The sequence below is a fragment of the Centroberyx gerrardi genome, chromosome 24 (genome assembly GCF_048128805.1).
Source record: "Centroberyx gerrardi isolate f3 chromosome 24, fCenGer3.hap1.cur.20231027, whole genome shotgun sequence".
In the NCBI taxonomy this organism is placed as follows: domain Eukaryota; kingdom Metazoa; phylum Chordata; class Actinopteri; order Beryciformes; family Berycidae; genus Centroberyx; species Centroberyx gerrardi.
In genome coordinates this window covers 9,326,633-9,350,539 of record NC_136020.1, presented here as the reverse complement: position 1 = coordinate 9,350,539, position 23,907 = coordinate 9,326,633, and the positions used below count along the sequence as shown (strand labels likewise).

General features: G+C 44.3%; 1 protein-coding gene across 1 annotated transcript; it reads left to right on the top strand.

Moving 5' to 3' along the window:
- Positions 1 to 13,112: 13,112 nt before the first annotated feature.
- Positions 13,113 to 22,542, top strand: btg1 (B-cell translocation gene 1, anti-proliferative). Its single transcript, XM_071905608.2, has 2 exons — positions 13,113 to 13,538; positions 18,136 to 22,542. Exons 1-2 carry the CDS (start codon positions 13,394 to 13,396, stop codon positions 18,537 to 18,539), a joined length of 549 nt encoding a protein of 182 aa, XP_071761709.1. The 5' UTR covers positions 13,113 to 13,393; the 3' UTR covers positions 18,540 to 22,542.
- The last annotated feature ends 1,365 nt before the right edge of the window (positions 22,543 to 23,907 follow it).

The window sequence follows — 23,907 nt, the reverse complement described above, 5'->3', positions numbered from 1 at the left end:
AGAGGCTTGGTAGCCATATGGTCAGAATATTGGATGAATGCCTTTGATTTTGAGTTTTTTTTTTCCTCTCTCTCTGAGCACACATACACACACACACACACAGGCTCACTCACACAATCAAGGCTAAATATTTGTACACATGCATACAGTGTGGCACGCTCTCTCTTCCTCTTCCTTCCTCTCTCTCTCACGCACACAAACACATCTGAATGTAACTGATCAAAGCACATCCCATTGTGTCCATCTACGTTGCAGTGATTGCATAATCTGTGCTTGCAATGCACCCTATTTGCGGGGAATCTTTCAGGATTAAGAATGGCGTCAAAGAGTAAGTGAATATGTCTCAGTGGGACCATTGTGCCTCTTTCATAACTTCATCGTGTGAATGCACAGGTAATCCAATATCCAGCGTTTCAGGGCCCGCATGTCTCTCATCTCTAAACCAGTTTCACCAGAGGAAATTGTCCGCGTATCCAGTTTGTTTGTGTTTTACCTAGAAATGCAGCCTATTATAACTTACATTAAGTCCTGCATTAAGTCTGATACAAACACTCATTCCATTCATTCTTGGCAGAGAGGCCTGATGTAACAGCTTGGCTCCAGCACCATGTAGTTATACAAGTGCAGATCTTTGTACCTTCAAAGAATCGCCTTTCATGAACAGCCTTTCAGATCGATGGCCTTGTATTTTTGAAAAATGTTCATGGGTTGTGAATGGGCTGCACAGACCGTAGGATCCTGAAACTTGCTTGACTTCTAAAGGACTGTTACAAACCTTCAGTTTAACTCACCAAAACTGGATTCATGAGGTTTGCTGCAACAGCAACAATATGCAGTAGCTCAGTCTCTGATTTCTCTCCAATGCAAGCTAGGGAAACACATGCCCCATCCACAGTGGCCAGATGATACATGCTGTGCCAAGAAAGCAGAGCTCTGATGCTGGAAACCCATAAGACAAAACTGTCATCAGCAGCGATGAATGAAGTTCTTAAAAAAAAATGCCAAAAGCTTTCGTTGTCCAGGAAACATCCTGTTCTATTTTAATAATAATGATTATGTGATACTTTATTGATACCCATAGGGAAGTTTAGTCTTCTCTTTTCTTTTCCCCCTCTATACAGTGAGGTCAGAGGTCAGGCTCAGCTACAGAACAGCAGCCTTGGAGGTGACAGGTATTCAGTGTCTTGCTCAAGGACACCTCAGCATGGTGGATGCTTGCTGACACAGGCGCTTGAACCTGGATGCTCCTGTTGAGAGATGGTCTCCCTACTCATTAGTATAATTATATTTTTTACTGGATTATAATGTTATTATTATAATGTTTTGAGGTAGTGGATATGGCTGGGAGGAAGCTAAAAGGAAGATGCCAGCTGGTTTATAATGCGTTCCTTTGCACTGTTGTACCAATGTACCACTGTTGTCAGATGGCATGTAGCTCAAAAATGGTTGACATGGTTGTAACTCATATTTTCTATACATTATAATGCTAACATACTATCTTGTTACTATTGGTTGTTACTAGTATAGTTATTACATACCTGTCACTACTGTACTATTTGCCTGGACCACCCACTGTGCAAGGTTCCCATGCACTGATCCCATCCCATGACTGCTCATGCTACAGCGTCTGGTGAGAGCTCAAACTAGACCGCCACACACTGAGAAAGTTGGACTAAACTGAATCCATGAGGAGCAGGTAGAGAAAAACTGGGAGAGGGGAGAGATGGAAGTGAGAAAACGAGATAAAAAAGACAGGAGAAAGGAGAGATGATAAAGCTGTTGTCGGACACCCCAGAGGATTTTCAATCAAGTTTTTAGTCTCAGGAACCGCATGACGCTCATCAGGACCGCGTCCCGCCGCCGAACCGTCTGTACCCGGCTCACATCCTCCTCCCTCTGTGCAGTTTAATTGGTACTCCCACAGGAGCGCTCTCTCAGACTGTTCCAGTGCATTTCACCCTCGGCTCCTCCGTCTTTTCTGATGTGCCGATTGAGCTCGCCCACTCTGAGGATGGGAGTGGGCGGATCTGTTGACATCGCCATGGCAACTGTGATCCCACGTTCTCCCTTTATAAAACATTGTTATGTTGTTTTTTTTTTAGCTGTATGCATGTTTCTGCGACAAAAACACGTTCTCGCTTTCTCTGTTCTTGTGACTTTTAGCGCGATTTTCAAGGCGCTGCATGAGCTCGCTGATGTCACCTTTGAGCTCCGCGGAGAAAGAGAAACTGTAACCCCTACTGTTTCCCTTTTGTTCTTCTCCTTGGTGAACTCTTTCACCTGACACCAGAGTGGCCTGTTTTCCTTAAACATGTCATTTTGGTTGGATCCACTCTGTCAAGACTGCACCGTAACATGGCTGTGATATTTCATGCTTGTTGCTTTTCAGGCCCCCGAGAGATTTGACAAGTTGGAGGAACTTAATAGTCATTTAGCCCTCCTCCGCAGGCATACACACACCCACACACACACACACACACACACACACCTAAACACACACACACACACACACACTCACACACAGCCTCAGAGATCCTGTTTGGCTAAGTCCCACATTCAGCTCAACATGTCCTGACATATCTCCCCTCACAGCACCTTATAGCAAGAACTTTGCTTGAACTTGGTTTAGAGAGTTACATGCCCTCAATAACACACACACACACACACACACACACACCTACACACACACAAACTACATTCAAGTCTTAATTAGTAAGCCCCACTTAAAACTCCTGAATAGCATATATATATAGCACTATTTTCTACACATTCGGGATCAAAGCTTATTTCACTACTTCTCAGAATTCAAGGTTCAAACTCAATTAGATAAAACAGGTTTGAATCTCTGGTCCTCTCATCTCTCTATGAGACACAAAGATCACAATGTTGTCACGGCCACAGGGGGTGAATGTGGATTTGGGCTGGTTGCCTTTATTGCCGGCTGTCACCTCCGCCCACCGCCCACCTCAGGCCCCCAGCCTCACCCAGACAAGCCCCTCTGATACTGGCTTGGCAGCTCCTCTACATGTCCTGGCATGTCTCCCGACACGCTGACTCAACCAGAAATAGCCTGCCTTTAACTGTATAGGCAGAGGATGATTTGAGGTGTTTATTGCCCCCTTACTAAGACGGTGTATGATTACCTGGTAGAGCCCCTCCACACACACACACACACACACACAGTACAGCTCTGCTTTGTTGTTTACCTTGTTTGGAATTTGTGTGTGTGTGTAGATTCAGTATGATTTGGCCTTAAAGTGTCAGTGCTGATACTGTCTTAAACCAGCTCTAAGCAGAGAGACAAATACTCTTTGTGCGAATCTGTAAACGTGTGAGAGTGAGAGAAAGATGAAAGAAAGGCAGAGGAGGAGGGCAAAGGGAAGAAAAGCGATTGAAAGATAAAGACAGCAGCAGTGAAAGATAGAAGCCAGGGAAAACTGTCAATACGAGTTTTCTTCCCCCGACAAGAAGCAGCTCTTTTATAAACCGCCGCAAACACTCTTGCAGATTACTATGCATCAATACTGTAACATCCACACCACAAAACTGCGTTAGCTGAACATGCTTAAGTTGCAGGAGCAGCAACTTTGGATTGACAAAGTTCCCGTCTTAATCTTAACACCAAATCAGATACACCTCCCTCCTTTCATGCTTCCCTGCTGACGTGAGTGCGTTTACTTCCTTGATCCAAGTTAATGTTTGCCTGTCTGAGCCGGCCGAGGCATGGGGGTAATGCCGCAATCGATAACTGCGGTGTTTTTTCACGCCGTATTTGCCATATTGAAATTGCTTTCTGACGCACCGTGACAGCCAGTCGCAGACTTGTCAGCCCTCAAGAGGTCAAAGGTCATATCTGACCCGGACCTATGGAACTGTAATGAATTGCTGTCACTAATGGGGTGGGTTCCATGATCCCACATGACATTACTGACATTTTGCCTGGGGAGAAAATAAACATAAGAACTAAAGTGGTATGTATAGCAGCATGTATAGTACCTGGACCTCATTCAGTACATTTTTGTGACACTTAACATTTTCTATATGACAAACTGGGTGTACAATGTAGCGACTAATATACAGCTGCTTGATATATTATATGATACAACATTTAGAAACATATTTTCATGGGGAAAATCCACATCTTGAATGCATGACTGATAGGTTGCAAAATTCTTGTGTGCGTGTGTGTGTGTGTGTGTGTGTGTGTTTATCTTAGAGGCATCATTGGCCTCCATCGCGGTAGCAAACTATCAGGACGGATAATGGAAAATCTCGCGAACCCGTGAGTCAGGGTGAGGTATGTTAGCTTCTGGTCACGACAGCCCCTACTGCACGTTGGAACGGAGTCTCTGCCATGACTATCTGTGCGGATCTAGAAAAGAGAGGCGTGCACTTTGGGTCTAGCTCTCCCACACTGGCGGCCGTGCCCTCTGAAACTACAGCTTGTGTCACCGATAGCAGCTCGAGGTGAAATGACAGCTTGCGTGGGCCCAGACATGGATTTGATCCCCAGCTGTTTGAGGCTGTTTAAAGTGTGAGTCATGTTGAGGGCTTTAGTTAGCAGCGTCACTGACTCAGACTCTCGCTCACACACTCCTTCCCTTTCTCTCTCTGTGTCTGTCTGTCGGTCTCTCTCTCATTTTTAGCTCTTAGAGAGAGGGTGGATCCAGGGTGGCAATATTTCCCTCAAGCTAAGAGCTATGCTGACTGGAGGTGATAATAAAGTCTGTGTGTGTGTGTGTGTGTGTGTGTGCGTATGTCTGTGCGTGTCTTATCTATATGAATGATAAGGTTATCAAACATTTTCTATTAGTCTTTGAAATGGTACCAGTAATCCTGTTATGCAGATAGATAGCATTCACACTCACAGAACATAAGCAAAGCAAAGAAAAATAATTATGGAGGCTTTGAATTAAGTTCATGCTTACTTGATTCCTGCTTGGCTGTAAAATTGAGGTTTGATTACTTCACTCTCTTGTGATCTTATGATGGCGGGGTTAACAATGACAGTGAGTAAAGATACTGGAAAAAGTTCTCACTTTTACTGCTGTGTCTAGAAAGCTGTCTGTGCAGTTATTCCATTTGAAGCTCAGTCAAATTGCCACCGAACCATCAGAGATTATTTTGATAAATCATTATTTCATTAGACTTTTATTTTAAATTTGAGCATTTTTAAGGCACTTTAAAAACATTTTACTCCACATTTACTACTAGAATATTGAATGCTTAGCCTTCGCTTGCTCATTGATTTAGAATGATGATCCAATACTTTCTCTGAAGGTGTCCAGTTAAGCAAAAATAAAAATAAAAGACTCCCTCCAGCCAATCAGAATTAAATATTCACTTAGGGCATTATTTAATATGTCATTAATCTAGGGTGAGCTGCAGCACACAGGATGCTAAACCCCAGTTCCTCTGAGCTCACAGCAGTTACATTCAGTATGTGTGAAGATACTGTCCCAGATAAAATGAGTGGAACATGTATGTAATATTCATACAAATGTTGCATATTTATATCTCACAGAAACACGCTGTGCACACAGTGCTATATACACAGGCTGTGTGTGCATGCGTGGGTGTGTGTATGTGTGTGTGTGTGTGTGTAATGACTCAGCCGTAGGGCATTGAAACTTTGCCACTCCACCAGGGAAAGTCAGTAAGCCATTGCACGGGACCAACAACGTGCCACATGCAGTATGCCACACACACACACTAGCCCAAGAAAACTTCCCAGCATTCGCGCGGCTGCTCTCTGCTGCGCACGGATCCACACACAACATACACAATTTACATAAATCAATCGGCTTGTTTATGAAGCTACATCTGTTAAAAGGACAAAAAAAGGCAGAAGATTGAAGAGATTTCAGACTGCGGTGCTAACAAGCAGCACCACAACATCCTGCTATGGAGGAGACACTCCAACCATCTTAAAGATGCTTCAAAAGCTCCCTGTCTGGAGCTGGTTTTGGTGGTAGAGCAGAGAAATAGAGGGTCTGTCCTTGGCCTTTCATCATTATGTAATGGCACAAGCCAACCATCTGTAAAAGGTCCCGCAGGGCATCAGCAAATAAGTTATATGCAGCCAAGCAGGTGTGCCTCACAAACTGGACTCTGGTAAGCTCTAAACATAACTGCTTAGCACAGTTTGTCTGAAAACCTCAACACCGTGGGATTCAAACAACTACTTTGGTGGCTCATGTTTGAAGGCTGAGCATTAGTTTGGAGTTTTATCACCAGCTGGTAAAATATTACATCAAATTTATCGCTTGCACGTTGTCTATAGTTAAATTGAATCCTTATCTGTCAATGGTTGACTAACCCATGAAGGTGCTGAAGGGAATATTCTGGAAGCAAATCTCAAAGCTGAACCTGACTGGTCTTGGCAGGCCCCACTATATCTCAAATGTCACCTCTATAAATACACACACACACACACACACACACACACACACACACACACAAACGCATGCAAGATTATGGGCTTCATATTGTTAAACATAGAAACTCATACACATGTAAAGACAAGTGATATATCTGAATCCTCCCTTCCCTTCTCTGGCTGCAGGATACTGAGGCACTGAGTCACTGGGCACAGAGAGCTTCATGTACGAGGGGAGAGACACTGAATAATTTGCAGCATCAATATGTATGGACAGTTATGGGCATGTTTAATCCTTCCAACTCAAAGCTGGATTATGCCGTGCGTATTGCCTTGTCTTGCGCAGAACATGAATAACTCAAGAAGTTAGGGAGAGCTATGATTCTGAGCAAGACCGGTGTCATGCAGCTACAGAGCCAAATGATTAAGGCCATACAGCGCTCAGTGTGTAATGTATAGTGTGTAGTTTTGCCTGGAGGTTCTATATCTGCTCTCAAACCTCAAAATGCAAGTGAATTAACTAAATACAGAGACAACTAACCCAAGTAGCTCACTGTGGCAATGAAAATATACTACAGAGAAGCCATTGTAAAAAAAAAAAAAAAGGTTTTATGGAAACCCAAGGCATTCAGCCTGCATGTTTTGCTCCATTTGTGTGAGTCAAGGCCAAGCCGCAGCACACAGCAGAGCAGTCCAGTGGCTTCAGGCAGCTTCCTCCTGGAGTCAACATCACCGCTAAAAGAGAGGAGAAAAGAAGAGACAGAGAGAGAGAGAGAGAGAGAGAGAGAGAGAGAGAGAGAGAGTGAGCGAGCGAGCATCATGGAAAGTTTGTGGTTTGCTCAGATGAGTCTCTTCCTGGTGACCGAGGATCAAAGTGGGAAGGGCGTGGAGAGTTTCCCTGACTTGTTTTTCTGCAAGGTGATTAACCCTGTCTGTGCCACACCCTAACACTCACACTCACACTCACTCATGTGAGGCAACTAGTTTTCCATAAACTATGCCATTTAACATTCTGGAGGTGCTAATCCACAAGTTTCTTTTTTTGTTGTTGCTGATTTTGGCGACATTTTTGGTAATACGCTGTAATTGCTGTGGTGTTTTGTGCTGCATTTCCTTCGCTTCCACTTTGCAACAGTGTCACAGCAGCTCCAAACTCCAAAACAAACAAGCATGGGCTGTTCGACTGAGACTATAGTGAAGCAATTACAAATAACACAACGCCAGAATTTAAGCTGGTGCCTACGAATGACGTGTCTACAGAGATCTACACTACATAAATATATCTAACATGTTTTATAAAGCAGTGTTTAGTTACATTACTGCATATGTATTACAGTCAATAACCACAATAATCACCAAAGTTCACTTTACATTTTCACACGCCTGCCTTCCCCTGAGCAAGGAATCTTTCTTTTTCCTTGGATTTTCTGTTGCTGAAGCTTGGTGGCTGTTGCTGCTCATAAGTTCTTCTATTTATTCCCAACAAACCGCTGTTGCTGCTTCCATAAAAAAGTAAAACGCATCACTTCGTGTGTGGCAGAGGATTTCTTTTTCCTGGGAAAGACCTACCAGACACCAGGTGTTCAGAACAGCAAAAGCTTTCATGAACTTGTTATAGGTTGGATCACTGTTGTATGGTATCAATAGGCGATAGAAAGCAGCAAATCAGACATTTATTTATGAAAAAGCTGCGATTTAGTACTTCAAGGTTTTTAAAAGGTAGTGTATGGTAAAAGTGTAATCGGATTTCGGGTTTTAGCAGCATGGATAATAATATCCAGCGCAGGTGAGTCGGTGAGTCAGTGAGAAATCAACTCATTTTACACACTTCAGTGAGTCTGCATCGACATGATAAGCCAAACCCTAACCTAAGAGACAGATGCTTATCTCTGAAAGTTTAGGGAATGTTTAATCCAGATCTGTGAGGATGTGTGTGTGTGTGTGTGTGTGGGTACGTGTGTGTTTACGTGTGTGCCGGGAATGTCAGGGCGTTGTTTTGTCTGCTGTCTTGATGAATACAGCCCGTGTTGGTTTAGCTTTTCTATGACCCGTAGATGTTTGTGTTTTTCCTGCTGTGTGTGTGTGTGTGTCTCTTTGCACACTCATCTGTGTGTATGTACGCTTAAGCATGTACATATACACCGTGTGTTGGGTGTGTATGTTCACAGTCAGCAGCATGAATGAGCGTGTTTGGAAAAGCTCACGCAGACCACGGCCTCGCTCTCTCATTCCCGAGCTCACATTCTTTCCTCCACTGTAGTTCACGTGCGGTTTCAAGATAAAAGCCTCCATTCATTAGTCTGACTGAGGGCCCAACGTAACGACAGGATACCCCACCCTCGTCTGGCAGCAACCAGGGGCATATTTCACCCAGCGCTGGTGGCTACTCCTATTAAACACAACTTCAACTTACATCTGGGTGCTGCTACTGCCACTGCAGACTCTTTCTACAGTCAGTGTGTGTCAGTGTCTGCTTCGCTACCCATAACAGTTTCTTGTACCTTTCAATATATCAAACAAGAGCTGGAAGGTTCGGGGATTTTCCAGGTTTAAAAGCAATCATTAACCTCCGCTATCTCGCTCTGTTTTTGCGTGCTCTTTCTTTCTCTTTCTCTTTTATCGTGTACGACTTTTATCTCCGCTGCCATGCTGCCAAGCTCGGCTCCCCCACGCACACACACTCTGTCAGTAATGAGGCATATGCTTAATGTGCTTACCCGCAGTTGTGTGTGTGTGTGTGTGGTACAGATGTTGCCACCATGCAACTGCCCCACACATTTCATGCTTGCTCCACTGCTGCTGCACTCCCAAGAGGAAAATCCTGCAGGAGTTGGGGGATTTCCACGGCGGCTGTATGCTGTTTGCATGTCACCCACACACCCCACACCCACTGGTGTCACCTGAACAGGACATGGCTCAGTGTCTGACCTGCACAGATTGGGTCCTACTGGCCTGCCACTAAGGTGCTGAATGTTTTCTGTACGGTTTTTGTTTAAAATCATCACATAAAACAGCACAGAATATTAGGAAAAAATAGGATCCCACATAAAACGTGCATCCCTCCGTCCGAAAGAAATCACCTTTTCAGACCCAACCTGCGACTTTATTTCTCATAAGTGACTGGCAACAAATCTAGCAACTTTTTCTGACCACTGGGAAAAATGTTAATGTTGTGTTGGCTCCCAAAGTTCTTTCTGAATATGAGGAGGGGATTGTGGGAGTTCGACAAATATTTGCAGCTAAGGTGTGAGGACTCGTAGTTGAAGTTAAACAGACACGATCGGTAGAAAATAAATTTCTCAAGCTCCGTAAACTGTTATGAAGTGTGATAGCGCACAGGTGCGAGGAGTGAGATGTCTCACCCATTCCAGCTCCTTTTGGTTTGACAGTGAGCAGACACTTTAATCCCGTGGTAATCCTCTGCGGCCTCACTGTGGAGAACAGTGACACATTGGGTATGTGTCGGTTTGCGTCGGTACAGACATGACCGTCCAAGCCCAAGTGTCTCTTGGAGCACACCGAAACTCTCCGCCGAGTGAGGCGGGGATGCTGAAAATGCAGGAACAGTGTGAGTGTGTGTGGGGACGGGGTGGAGGTGGGGGTGCATGCCTGTGTGAACCTGTGTGAGTATTTCTCTGTCCGTATGAGAACACCTTCACTTGGCCATGGGCGGAAAAACCCAGAGTTCAGGTGTGTGGAGTACAGCAGTGGGTCATACATGCTGTGGTCATCAAGAGACGAAACACAGGTCGATCAAGAGTGAGACATTTCACTTTTCTTTATTATTTTATTCATGAAATTATTGATTTATTAATGAAAGAAAGTACAAGTTCTATTATTGTAAGAACGAATTATCTGTGCGACTGCACCGAACCTGCACTTGTTGGAATTAAACAAGAGGATTTTAGCAGAATTCATTGGCCCCGGTCTCATGAGCCCAACACATAAAAAACACAAAGACGTTCAGGTGAAGTAGTAAAGTGATACACCATGCTCAGACTTCCCTTTTACCTCAATGTGTATGAAACAGTTTGTCACCGTGGATCTTGGACACTTGAACACTTGGACGTCAGTGTTCTCGGAAATACCACTGCAGTCAACATATTCCATTTGGTGCACGCTTCCATCCAAAGCCCCTTATAGCAGCATGAATGAAAGCATTTTTGGCTCCAGGGGGAACTGAACCCCTAACCTTGGCAGTGTTGCTGCTGTGTCTTACCCATTGAACCGTACCTTAGATAAAATTACATACAGGAAGCAATAAAAGCACACTCTTATCTTACCCTCCTCGAGCTGACACTGCTGGCTTCATGTCAGTTAGCTGAGGAGATCTGGACTCGAAATTGTCTCGTCACAAGTGCAGAAGATAGTCTTAAGGCCGTTTAGCGGTCAGATAAGTGACAATGGTTTAATGGTGGAAAGCGATCGAACTGGCAGAATGATTCAATCACAATCACAGCAGAATGGGTGTGTGTGTGTGTGTATGTGTCTGTGTGTGTGTGCATGAATGTGTGCGCGTACGAACACATGCATTCACACACATGTCCACATTTTGTGTGCATCTTTGCAGATCTTCAGGTCAGTGGCTGAACAAATCAGTGCGGTGCAGATATGTGTGATTGCATCATGATTGGAGTTCTCAGCGGGTCATCATGACCCGTCTGCAACTAACAACAGCCTGTACTTTTCCACTGATTTTAACGAGCATGTAGGACCACGGGTTGGAAGAGTAGATTTCACTGTTCCTTGACATGTTATTTGCGTCCCTGTATTGAGCAAGGTCAGACAAGATGTGCTTTTTCAGTTGATTGAGTCTTCCCAGTTGATAAATGGGCACAAACATCCACACTCCACACACACACACACACACACACACAGAGAGAGAGAGGAGAGAGAGAGAGAGAGAGAGAGAGAGAGAGAGAGAGAGAGAGAGAGTGAGCGAGACAGACATCTGAAAAAGATACAAGTCGAGGGTGTAGATCCATACAGTAACATATTGTGTTAAGTGAAGGTACTGGTAAGGAACCTAGCCTCTTTAGTTTGGCCTCTACTCCAAAGCACTCTAGTGTCAGTTCAGTGAGCCTAAACAAAACAGCTTTGTTAACCATACAAAACATACATAAATATACCGATTTGTAAATACCAAGACAGATAGTTAGCTCACCAAATAGTCCAGATAGCCACTTTAGCCCTATAGTCTCGTTAACCTTAACAAACCAACTGGGGTATCATATGCTCCATTCATGGCACATGGGAAAGACAGCTTCCTATTTGAAAATAACGTTCACATCAGCTGTCGGGTGGTGAATAGAAACTCTGGGTTTGGCAATGGACCCTGATTTCTCTGACTTCCTGAGTTCTGATGTCACCAACAAACAAACACCGTTAATGCAGTGTAGAGATTGATCTTCATTTCAAACAAAATAAACCATTTTCACCGCAAATGTGATTTTGTGATCACAGGTCTTAAACTGCCGTGGCAGGACACAACTTCTTGCTGTTTTTTTTTTCATTTGTGGTTGACACTGCAATATGTGTACAACCACACATTGCAGTGTGTAGCCTACTGTTGCATGTACTGTTGCATGTGAAAAACCTGATCAGGAGCAACACAGTGTACAGAAAACTCCAGTCATGGTGTCTTGATGGCTTCAAACAAGTCTGAACGTGAACACTCCAAGTCATTGTTTTTAACTGCCGAGTCATTGAACACATGAACACAGCAACTGAAAACTCTGACTGTCCAAGTCATATTTACATGCTCTGTGCTCCAGTTTATTTTCTGTCATTTTATTTCTCTGTATTTATGCTACCACCATCAACAAATATGTTTGGATTATGACCGTGATAATCAGATGGGATGTTATATACCCCCCATTTGTCCTATTCTTATATATATTCAATTTTTCTTTGTTGTATCCTCAGGGTTGGTAAGTAACAGAAACCTTGTGATGGCATTATATATTCTAAATAAAAAAAAAAGGTAAATATATTTTTTAGGCTAAAACTAATATATTCTGGTTACATATGCTTGTGAAAACTCAAAGGACTACTTCTGGGAATACTTTCAATAGTGAAAGTGAGAAACTCAGAAGGCCATTTAAACAGTGGCAGCTGTTCATCTTTGTACATCTTTATAAAATGTGCCACAGAAGAAAATTGGTGTTTGTTTGTGCAGATCTGAAATACATTTCCTGAACTTTGTAATTTTTTACTTTTCCTTATCTGTAGGCCTACTGTTATACCTCAAATATGACAAAGTAAAACTGAAGGTAATCAATACACATTATTGAGTTCGGGAAATCCCCTGGATTGTGTTACTGATTATAGGCTAATTTGGATGAGGTAACTAGTATCTGTATGGAATACATTTTAAAGTAACCTACCCAACCCTGTGTATCCTATTACTACCTGATAATGCAACAGCCCAGTTTTTCAGCGAGGATCATTGCAGCTAAATTTGTTTTCTTTGTTTTCTTTTGTTTTCTCCTGGTAAAACCCGATATTTCCGACAGGACCTGAACGCCTCGCAGTTTCATGCTGTGTACCTCTGTTTATTTTCAGCGCGGTGACGTGAACGCTGCACTCCTCCTATATGGGGCTCGTCAGTCTGTGGCGCGGCCGGGATTGGTGCGCTGTTGTTGCTGTAGCTGCCTGCGTCGCCCTGCTGGGGAAGGCGGGGGCGGTATAAAACCCCGCGCCTCCGGACTGTCGAGTTCACTCTGGCGGACGATAGAGAGCTGGGAGGGTCGGTCACCGTGGCACCAAGGACCCCCCTGTATTTACCAACAACAGGCGTCTATTTCCCAACACTGTACCGTCCGAGCACACGTAGGCTACTCTCTCTGAACCCCCCTCTACCTCGACAAATAAATGCCCAGAGAAATAACCCGAGCGACAAAAGACGAGGATCGCTGTTCAAAAGCGGAGAGAAAGACGAATAATTGGACAAACACGTAGAGGAAAAAGAACAACAAAGCGCACGGACCGTCGCTGTCGCCGTTGCCTTTCTCAATGCATACCCTTTGTGCCCGGGGAACGATGAAACCAGAGATCACCGCCGCCGTCGGATTTCTGTCGAGATTTCTGCGGATAAAAGGACACGTAAACGACCGACAGCTCCAAACATTCAGCCAAAGCTTACAGGACATTTTGGCAGGTAAGAAAAAAAGAAAACACTTCTTTACACCCATGCAAATTACTTTTAACGTGTTACACGACATAAACTATAATTTCGCATCACATATGTCGGTTTGGTGTGATTTTAATGCCTTAACGTTGCGTTCGAGTTGATTTGAGAAGGGTTAAGAAGAAGCCCTTCTTTGTTCTCTAAGTAACACAAACAACGCCACCAAAGCGCACCACCATTTGCGCACGGTGAAAAAAACAACGCTCCCATATAAACACACCGACGAACCATTTCCGAGGTTTGGTCGACGATTAAGTTGATACAGTCGACCGAGGCAGACAAAGAAACCAAATCGCGCGGATAGATTTGTTACTTTGTTACAACTGGGGGAGGAAAAGGCTCCTTTCTTTGGTTCAAACAAGGAAGTGCCCCTTGGTCGATAAGGCTCTTAAGCTGAGAGAATGGAGCAAAACAGCCCCTAGTGAGTTGGTGGAGGCTGCTCAATTACGTAATGCAGTGGATGAAATGAGCTGAGAATGAAAACACATTCAGTTTCAGACCTAATTTTATGTTTAGCACCCATACCGTAATCAATAATATTCTTAAATGTCCGTATAATAAAATGGTCATCGCTATAATAATCCTATTGTGACTCATGCTGTGTCTGTGGTTCTCAACAGTATTTATGTGACCTTGTCCTACATAATGATATAATATCCTAATAATATTCCTGTAGGGACTTAGAGAGTGTGTGTGTGTGTGGAGCTCAGTAGTGAGTTTATAGTGACATTATCACACGTAATATTCAGTTTTATGAAGCATGCAGACGTGATTGTCTTTAATGAATGGAGCTGAAATCGAATGGCTCGTTCTCAGTTCGTTTCCCAGGAAAACGAACCCGAGCAGCGCCTGTATTTACCTACAGGCTTTGCATATTATGTGAGTTTTAGAGGGCTATGCTCCTTGGGATTGTGTGTCTCATTTCCTGCTGTAAAGAGATTCCAGTCTCAGGACTCTAAAGCTGCCATACATCTGCCACGCACCATCAACTAAGCACTTAAAACGCCATATGACCTACATTTCCTGAATTGCAGCGTTGCTTTCCCCCAAAAATATCTTACTTTGCAGATTTATTTTTCAATTAAACATTGGAGCCCTTATGAAAAAGAGCTACGGTAATCCTATCATAAAATTTTAGAATGATGCCATACACAAATCACATGGTGATTATAGGCCTATACATTATATAATATCCCATAAGAATATTATAGTGATACCAAAGGAGATTAAAAAATACCATAAATTACTATAAAGCCACTATAAAATCACGGTTTAGCAGCACAGACGTCACTCTAGTCACTCTAGTGGTATTATCATAGCTTATATAAAGATATCCAGGCGGAAGGATGGAATTTCTTTGTTTTTTTTGGATAAATGTTTCACAAGATATAAACAAACAAAGAGAAGAATCTGAAATATAACGTCGACGAGAGCTTCCTGAGTCGGTGGTGTTTGTAAACAGTCAGGAGTTGGAGAGTCTGAGTAAAATGGCCGCGGGCGGAGAGGCCAGTGTGTGGGGGAGGGTGTGTTGTGGTGGGGGCCGGGGACAGGAGATAATAGGGGGGAGGCAGGAAGGAGGAGAAACCCACTTTTAGTCACCTTTTGTGGAATAGTTGACCCACCATTTGGCACTGACTTTGTAAATTCACAGTATACATAATGCAAAATGGTATCAAACCAATGTAAGTAATATGAAGACGGGGATAAACTTAATCTCCTGAACCTACTTTCCCGATTTTTGTTTTACATCGCTGCTGTTATTGCCTTTTTGCGATCACTGACTTGAGGTCATAGTTGACCCACCTTTTCGTTTACCCCTATAACACTGAACATAATCTAATTAAAGAGAAAAAAACATGGTGGAAAAAGCTGCACTAAGAGGCCCCCACCTCCCATTTTGTACACAAGAGAAGTGTGCGAAAACAAAAAGTGAGTGTGTGAGTACCCAGCGGGGCCTGCTGCTAAACTAGGCCAGCCCGAGCTCTTTTGTGCTCCTAAACATCACAATCACTGACTATTGTGTCTGTGTAATGAAAAGCTGGGCGCCTCGCTCCTCTTGTTTGTGCTGCGGGGAGGAAAAGTGGGGAAATTAGTCCAGATGACCAGATTGAAACCGCGATAGTTGCGTAATTATAGTTAGCAAGGCTTTGATTCTGCCTGTTTATCGGTAAGCCTCTTAGTGGCGCTTGACTTGAAAATGTCTCGAAAATGTCTTCAACCTCCCGTGTGTGTGTGTGTGTCGTGGAAAATCCCCAACAACCTACCAAACAACCCCCCACCCCCACACACATATACGCACACATACACACACACACACCGTACAGAGAAGCAGAACCTTGCTATTTTGTCAAGTATGTTTTTAGCCTTTTGTAGGTCAGCTACAATGAATAAACAACCCTCTTTTGTTAAAACTCCTTAGGTTAAGCGTTCACTCATCTGCTTACTTTTCCGCTCCCCCCATTTCCTCCCCCCTCCTCCTCCTCCGTGCCCTGATTTTTAAGAATAGGCCTCGCTGAGCCGATCCTTTCCCAGCTGCTCCGGGGCCTGTAGGTAGCAGCCTTTGTGGCTCAACCGGAGGCTGAAAGATCATCCAGCCCCCTGTGCTCTTTCACGAGTGCCAAGCCCTCCATTAGCTCGGTGGTACACAGCTCCTGCGATAAGACACGGGGTGGTTATTATCTCGCCGAGGCGTCCAGGTGGCCTCCGGGCCCCGGCCTTAACGCTGGCCTACTTCACTTACCGGGGTTTTCATTAGGCCACAATGCAGTGAACATCAATGGGAATTCAATATGGAGGGGGGGGGGGCTTGTCAGAGAAAATAGGGGGCAGGTGTGTTCCCCGAAGTGGCGAGCTCAGAAAATGAAACCGTCACAGAGATACAAGAAGCATACAGAAACAGGAGATTTCTATTTCTATTTTAAGCGGTCCCACAGAAACTATGAAAATAAGAGCTTGTAATAATTTACTTCCTCATATACACAAATCAGTAGGGGAGGATGTAAACGGTTTCTTCTTTCCTCCCACCTTATTACCACTAAAATGCCTCGGACATACCATAGGCGTGACGTCACTCTGAGTCACTGCTTTCGCTGCCGTTCCAAACTCTCACAAGCTCCCACAGCCAGAGAAAGAAAAAATCGGGTCCTGTCCCTTTAAGAGGCGGATCCCTCCGTCCCAGATGGTTGGCTGAGACTTCGACACTCTCGGTGTTGTTGTTCAGCCAGTCATGGAAGACTTTGTGACACTGACGACGGCCAGGGGAGGGATTGTGCAATTCAATGGGCCTCTTTTTGTCACGTAGGCCCAGGGAGCTGCTGACCGCCTGTTTATGGCTGCTTATCAGGCCTACAGCAGGCGGTTATGGGCTTGTTTTTTTCTTTCTTTTTCTACTGCCAACTGAGCCCTACCCTCATTTGTAAAGAACTCCTTTTTAACCTCTTTTCTACATGCCAATGAAAGGATACATGGTATTGAAATATACATATGGCAATTCAAACATTTGTAAAACGTACACAGCAACAGGACTATTACTGCAGTAATGACAGTGTGACCAGAAAATTAAACTTAGTAGCAACTAAATTAGCTGCGTTTTACAGGGTTGGTTAGCAGATATAATTGGTTTTCCTCAGTGTATCTAAAATTGGTAATTGGCTACAGTTATGTTATTCACATAGTAATGTATCTGATCATTTGTTCTGACAAGTCAGATTTTATCCCACTTCATCTTCCCTCAAGTCTCCTCCTGGCAAAAACACAAAACATGAGATTCACATTTACTGTCCCTAATCACCAGGCTTTGTTGTTTAGTATCTGGAAAGAAACTGGTGTATATATCTACTCAAATTTATGGTGAGCAATAATGTTTTATAGTAGATTTAACTGGTGAATGTGCATATTGAATTCTGAATTAATATAATAAACTTTTTTATCCATCAGGGCCATTAGACAGACCTTTGAAGAATATAATTTAATCACAGATCAGACAATTCTGTTTGACCTGAATGATGTGGTACATTTTGAAATACACTTTAGTGTTCTATTTCTTTAACAATTTTTTTTTACTCACTTTCTGTTTTACACTTTCTGTATCCATAATCTGTGTTTTATCAGTACACACATGGCCTTATCTTTCACTATGTACTAGTCTGGCTAAGCGATGCTTTTTTCAGCTTCAGCTCAGTGTGGATCTCACAGGCACAGCCATGGGTTAATGTCCGTAGTCCACATTGTTTCTGTGTACAGGAGACATGTAAACAACATCATGGCCACACAGTATCGAATAATTATTTTCTGACCTTTAGCCCCTCATCTCTGTGCCTTTGTCTATGGAAACCCAATATTGATCTATAGTAAGCAAGCTACCTAAACCCAATGGTTACTGCTGATATTCTTCTTATTTTTACACAATCATGGTTCAGGCTTCAACTTGTCAGAGAGGAATGCTTATGGATGGAAGTATATTGTGTGATCTGGCCATCATTACATCATGGTAATACCAGCCTGATGGTAATCACTCCAAAACTAAACTCTATCCTTTCTCTTCTTCTTTCTCTCTGTTTCCCCACAGAGCAATATAAGCACCACTGGTTCCCAGACCGGCCCTGCAAGGGTTCAGGTTACCGCTGCATCCGCATCAACCACAAGATGGACCCCCTGGTGTGGCAGGCGGGCCAGCGCATCGGCCTGACCATCCAGCAACTCTACCTGCTGCTGCCCAGCGAGCTCACGCTCTGGGTGGACCCCTTCGAGGTGTCCTACCGCATCGGCGAGGACGGCTCCATCTGCGTCCTGTACGAGTCGCAGCCCGTGGCGGTCGGACCGCCGGCGCCGGCCACCGCCGGCTCCCCCTCAGGAAACAGCGCGGCGGTGGGCCCCATGGTGGACAGTCACATCAGCTGCAAGGAGGAACTGATGGTGCTGGGCAGAACCAGTCCCTCCAAAGCCTACAATATGATGACTGTGTCCAGTTAAAGGGGCACGCCGCCACCCCGGCCTACTCTTGTTCAGGGTCGCGCCGTGGCCGGTCAAATCGCTTGACCGCATCAGGGCGAGCCTTTTTAAAGCTAAAAATATGAAATGAAATAGTGAAAGAAGAAAAAAAAAGCAAAAGAGAAAAAAAAGCAGAGGATGTGGCCTATCGTCCAGGTGATGGAAACCTTGTAGGTTTGATATTTTTTTACCCCCTCTCCCCATTGTCGTCTGTTCTGTTGTGTCATTGGATCTGCCGGGCACTCCGTTTTTTCAGGAGAGGCTGCGTGGAAATGGAACTGTTGGGGCAGCTAAACAACCAACCAGGAACCCCACGGAGACTGGCTCCGCCCACCCCCGACTGTAAACAACATGGTGATTGGCTCCATCACTGAAGGGGCTTTTTTGTTGTTGCTTTTTAACACTGAGGTCTATCAACGTTGACTTTGCACTTTTCTTACTTGTGGTTACTATGGGTACCATGTTCACCGACGCCACCAGAAAACACCAAAACTCTCTCTTTAAATTGTAACGGAATTTCTGTCAGGAACTACCCCTTCAATTTCAAAACCAGAAGTTTTTCAATTTGCTGTTTTCATTTGGTGTGTTTCCTGGGTGGGGAGGAAGTTGAGGTTCAGACTGTGCCTTTCCCTGTGTAAGCCCAAGGTAAAGAAACGCCCAAAAAGAGCCTCTTTTTTTCTATAAAACCCTTTTTGGACCACAGGGCATTTGTTTTCTTTATCCTGTGGCTGTGTGGAGTAAAGGCTTTCGGTCTTAACTTCTCTTCCTCCCCCTTCTCCCACCAACACTGAGCTTCAGGAAACGTACATCTCAACCCACTCTCAGCCTGTATGTAAGTGCAAGTGGAATGTGCTGTTACACCCGTTACCTATGGATACCAGTGTGTCCCATTGCACTGTCACCCCCCCATCACTCATGTATGTGTAGCTTTCCGGGGGAGGGCAGGGGATCTGTCCCCTCCACCCTCCCCCTGGTTAATGAATGTTGTTGAAATTCACAATCAAGTTCCTGTGTTGTTAATTTGCCCCCCTTTTCTCCCCACCACTCGCTATCCTCCCCTGCATCACCAAAATTCAAAGTGTAGCATAGGGGGCCTGTTATACCGAAATTGTGGACTACCCCGTTTTGGTCGTGTGGCCCTGTCAGAATTGACATTGAATGCACTTTGACGTTAGATTGTGTGGGATGTGTACTTTTAGAGAAAATCGCCTGCATTCCATCCACTCGAATGTCATCTTTTCACACCGTATTACTTGCCCTCCCCATTTTTAGTCATTTGTTCATACTGTAGCTCCCATGTTGGGATAGACTAAATGTCTATTAAATAGGGAGTGTGCAACTCCGGACGTCAAACATTTTTACACTGTATTTGCGAACATTTCAGAGCTGTTTGGTTTTGAAGTGGAGAGTAGTTTTGGTGGTATGTTAGAAAGTTCTGTCATCCGTTCACATGGCACTGTTCGTCAAAGCCCCAGCAGGATGCAGAGCTAAGCTGCTTCCCCCCAAACACACACAGATGGTGGTTTGAGTTGCTGATAGAAAGCTAGTCTGAAAGCTCTGGACCAAGTGACGAGTGTGTGTGACTTTGGCCAAAGGGAGGTCTGGAGCACCGACTGTTCAGAGATTAATTTAACTTGATTTCAAAACCACACCAGGCCTTGTCAGCCTTCTATTTTCATTTCCATTACCTGTTTTCAAGGTCTTGGATAGGGGAGAGACGTGACAAGTACCCTTATCCTTTTGTGTGCATTGGAGGTGCATTGCCTTACGTAGACCTCATTGTCATAAACTATGAGCCATTCTCGATTTTAAACTGATTAACAGGCTTATGTGAGCCAGCCTGTTAGGTGCTGCCCGGACCCTCCCGGAGGAGTCCCTGTCCAGCCCGGCAGCTTCAGATTCCCCCCCTGGGGTGGGGGTTAGAGTGCCTCAAATGCCACATATCACCCCTCAGCTCAGACCTCCTGTCCAGCCAACAGCCAGCCAGCTTGCCGCTAGCCGACCCCCTGTGGATGCAGGTAGACTTAATGTGACACATATCATCTTCCATCACCGCAGGGAGCTGGGTAAGGACGGCGGGGAGGGGGAGTTGGTGTGAGAGAGGGGGGGCCAGGGCCGGACTCTCTCGTCCAGGGCAGCTACAATCCCTCCAGCCCCCCCTCCGGACTAATTCAACATCCCCCCCTGACCAGAAGCCCTCAACCCTCCCTCAGCAGTGATGGATAAAAACCAGCACACGCGCTTAGCGTGCTCAAGCTGCACTAGGGGGGCTAGTGAGAGACGAGGAAACATGGGTCGTAGATGAGGAATTGAGGGTACTAGGCCATTGTTTTCTTTAATCATCTCACTGGATTGCGCTGCACTTAAATACTGAGTTTGAGTAGCAACTTTGTTTACATGCATATGAAAGGATGTGACGGCTGTCTGACGTACCCCAGTTCACTCCCGGTTCGACGTCGAGTGGCAACAGCTAGCTGAACAGATGCTGGGACGGCTGCAGGGTGTTTTCCAGGCCTTAGCTGCTGGCCAAATCTGTCACAGCAGGCTGGGTCACCAGTCGTCACCAGACCTATGGGTGTTTAAGCTCCCCTAAGCCCAAGAGGATCATGGGTAATAGAGCTATGGCCATTGACGCACTGCAACCCCCGACCCCCCCTCCCTGCTCTCTGCTGGTGCTCCCTTCAGCAATCTGTGAAAAGCAGTGATTCCATTTTGGCCAGATGGAGAGGAGCGAGCTGGGATAGGAGCCCAGAGCTTTGGTTTCCATGGTGGACACCAGTTTTAAAACCATGCTGCTCCACTATAGCTTTTATGATATGTCATGTGACAAGATGTTATGAGATTGGTCTATATTTCGGATGTGAGATGGTCGTCTCGTCTCACTTTTCTCTAAATGTATTTTATGGTCACACTGGTAGGTTTTCTCATCTTCCCACTCTGCCATCCCCATTTCTCTCCTCCCTCTCGTTAAGAGGATTTTTAGTCTGGTGATCTAACCCACTTTTAACGGACCTCGTTTTTAAACCTACAAAAAGAAAAATGGAAACGAAACCCAAATCCCTTTGAACACCTTCTCAACCGTACTACCACCACCAGAAATGGTTTTCAAGTCCACAATAATATTGATTCTCTAAACGGCATCCATGCAGCGTGTGCGCACATAGGTTTCAGAAACGTTGTGAGTGCTTTGAATAGTCAGAGGTAAAATAGCACATAAAATGCACTAAATATGTCAAGTTGAAGTTGTGTGACATTTTTTTTTGAGACGCGAGGAGTCTCTCCTGGAATGTATTGCCAAACTCAGGCCTCGGACATTCAATAAATACCCTTATGGAAAAGTTGTGCATGTTAAGACATGAAACGGGAAGGGAATAGCCGTTTTTGTTGTTGTTGTTGTCAATCTTGTCATCGATGAGTTGAATTATTGCCACTTTCACATTTGAGGTGTTTTACATATTGTAGAATGTATTGTAATTGTACAACAAATGGTAGAGTACATAACATTACACATGGGAAGTGCCAATAATTGATATCCTGAGGTGTTTTAGATGTATTCCTTTTGTATTTCATCTTTTAACATGGATAATTCTTTTCGTAAGTGAAGCCATTCGTGATGGGAGTGTTGGCAAGGACCAAAGTTGTTTTGGTAAAAAAATATTAGTTTCCATGATCTGTACTTATAGACTTATCCTTTGTTTTTTTTGTTGTTGTTTTTTTTCCTTTTTCTATTTACGTACAAAACCAGAAAATAGAAAAAAAAATCTGAGCTTACCCAAGAAGAAAAGCTGTCTACTCTATCTTGTGATCTCATGTCAGTACATCTTTATCGTGTTCATTTTCTTTTCCTTGGGTATGTTGTGATGAACTGCTGTAAATTTGTACAGTTCATGTAAATTGATTGTGCGGAAGTTGTACAGATTTCTATATTTTGGAAGAAAAGTTTTTTTTTTCTCTGTAATAAAAGATTTCCTATCTTGGCAACATATTCCCTGTGAGCCGTGTCTTTCTTTACGCGCTCCAAGCTTCCAAACCATATAGATATCTTTTTGGCAGACAAAAAGTATCACATTATCATGATGAAATAGCTGACAGATTTACGACTCCTTATCAAAAGAACACATAAATTGTTAGTTATATGCTTATACCTTGTTATGTTTCATGCTTCACCTGGAGAAGGATCACAGACTGTATCTTGTATGTCAAAGAGTTACACAAGCTTCCAGTCTAATCTTACAATGTTGAGGATGCAGCCCCACTGGGGCCCAGATGGGAATTTGACCTCCGCTGCGTCAGTCCCAGCAGACTGAGTGGGCCGTCTGTGCCAAGAGGACTGGAGATGAGATCAAGTCAGCACTTCTCCTGCCGCACTAATGTTCCTCTCTCGGGACAGAAACTGTACACAGTGTACACTGGGATTCTAGGTTGCACGTTTCATACGCACAGTGCGTTACTGCATTTTTCATAGCTGACACTAGCTATAGTGGAATAACATGATTTAATGTATTTGAGCAATTAGCATACTTAATGTTCTCTTCAAAAGCACAACTCTTGGGGTCATAATATGCAGTTCAATTCTGCTGTGTAATACATACACATACTCAAACTGGAACTAAACTTGAACCATGCTTGAAGCCTCTGTCAGTGTCCCTGTAGCTCAGTATTTTCAGAATAACTAGAGCATTTCATAAGCTTTGGCATGTTGAAGACTTTTTCTGCTTTGCCTTAAAAGGACTGCTACATGCCCCGATCAGCAAATCCAATTACTTCACGTCCAAATGCACATGCACATGATGTTTTCAGACGCCTGGAAAAAAAAAAAACCCTCAGCCTTCCATTCTCCATCCTAATGGAACTGCGAGTGCTTCCACCGACTAAATGAGGTTCTGCGACAGATGGTACAGTGAGCGAGGATTCTCACAAAAACTGGAAAAGTGCTAACTCGACCAGGGGTGCACCGACGCACAATACCGCTCGGCCCGAACCAGCTGACTCCGCAAAACCCAGAGTTTGGATTAAGACTGCAATCCTTTGCAGCACGCTGAATCCCCCAGGTTGCTTAGCAGCAGGCCCAAAAAGAAAAACATTTGGCTCGTTTCGACAGACAGACAAAGGAAGGAACGAGAAGAGCTGGTTTTGCAGGAGCCGAGGGCGCGGGGGGGCGGAGGGGACGGAAAGGGAAGGTGACTGGGCTCGTGTGTTGGGGCAGGCTTTACCTCTCCAAACACTGGCTGGGACTGAACCTCTGTCCCCCAACAGCCGGGGAGTGTGGGTATTGTAGTTTTAGACTGTTATTTGGGCCTGTCACAGTAAAGTGCAACGGAGCAGACAACAAAGCTGAAGGTAGAGATTA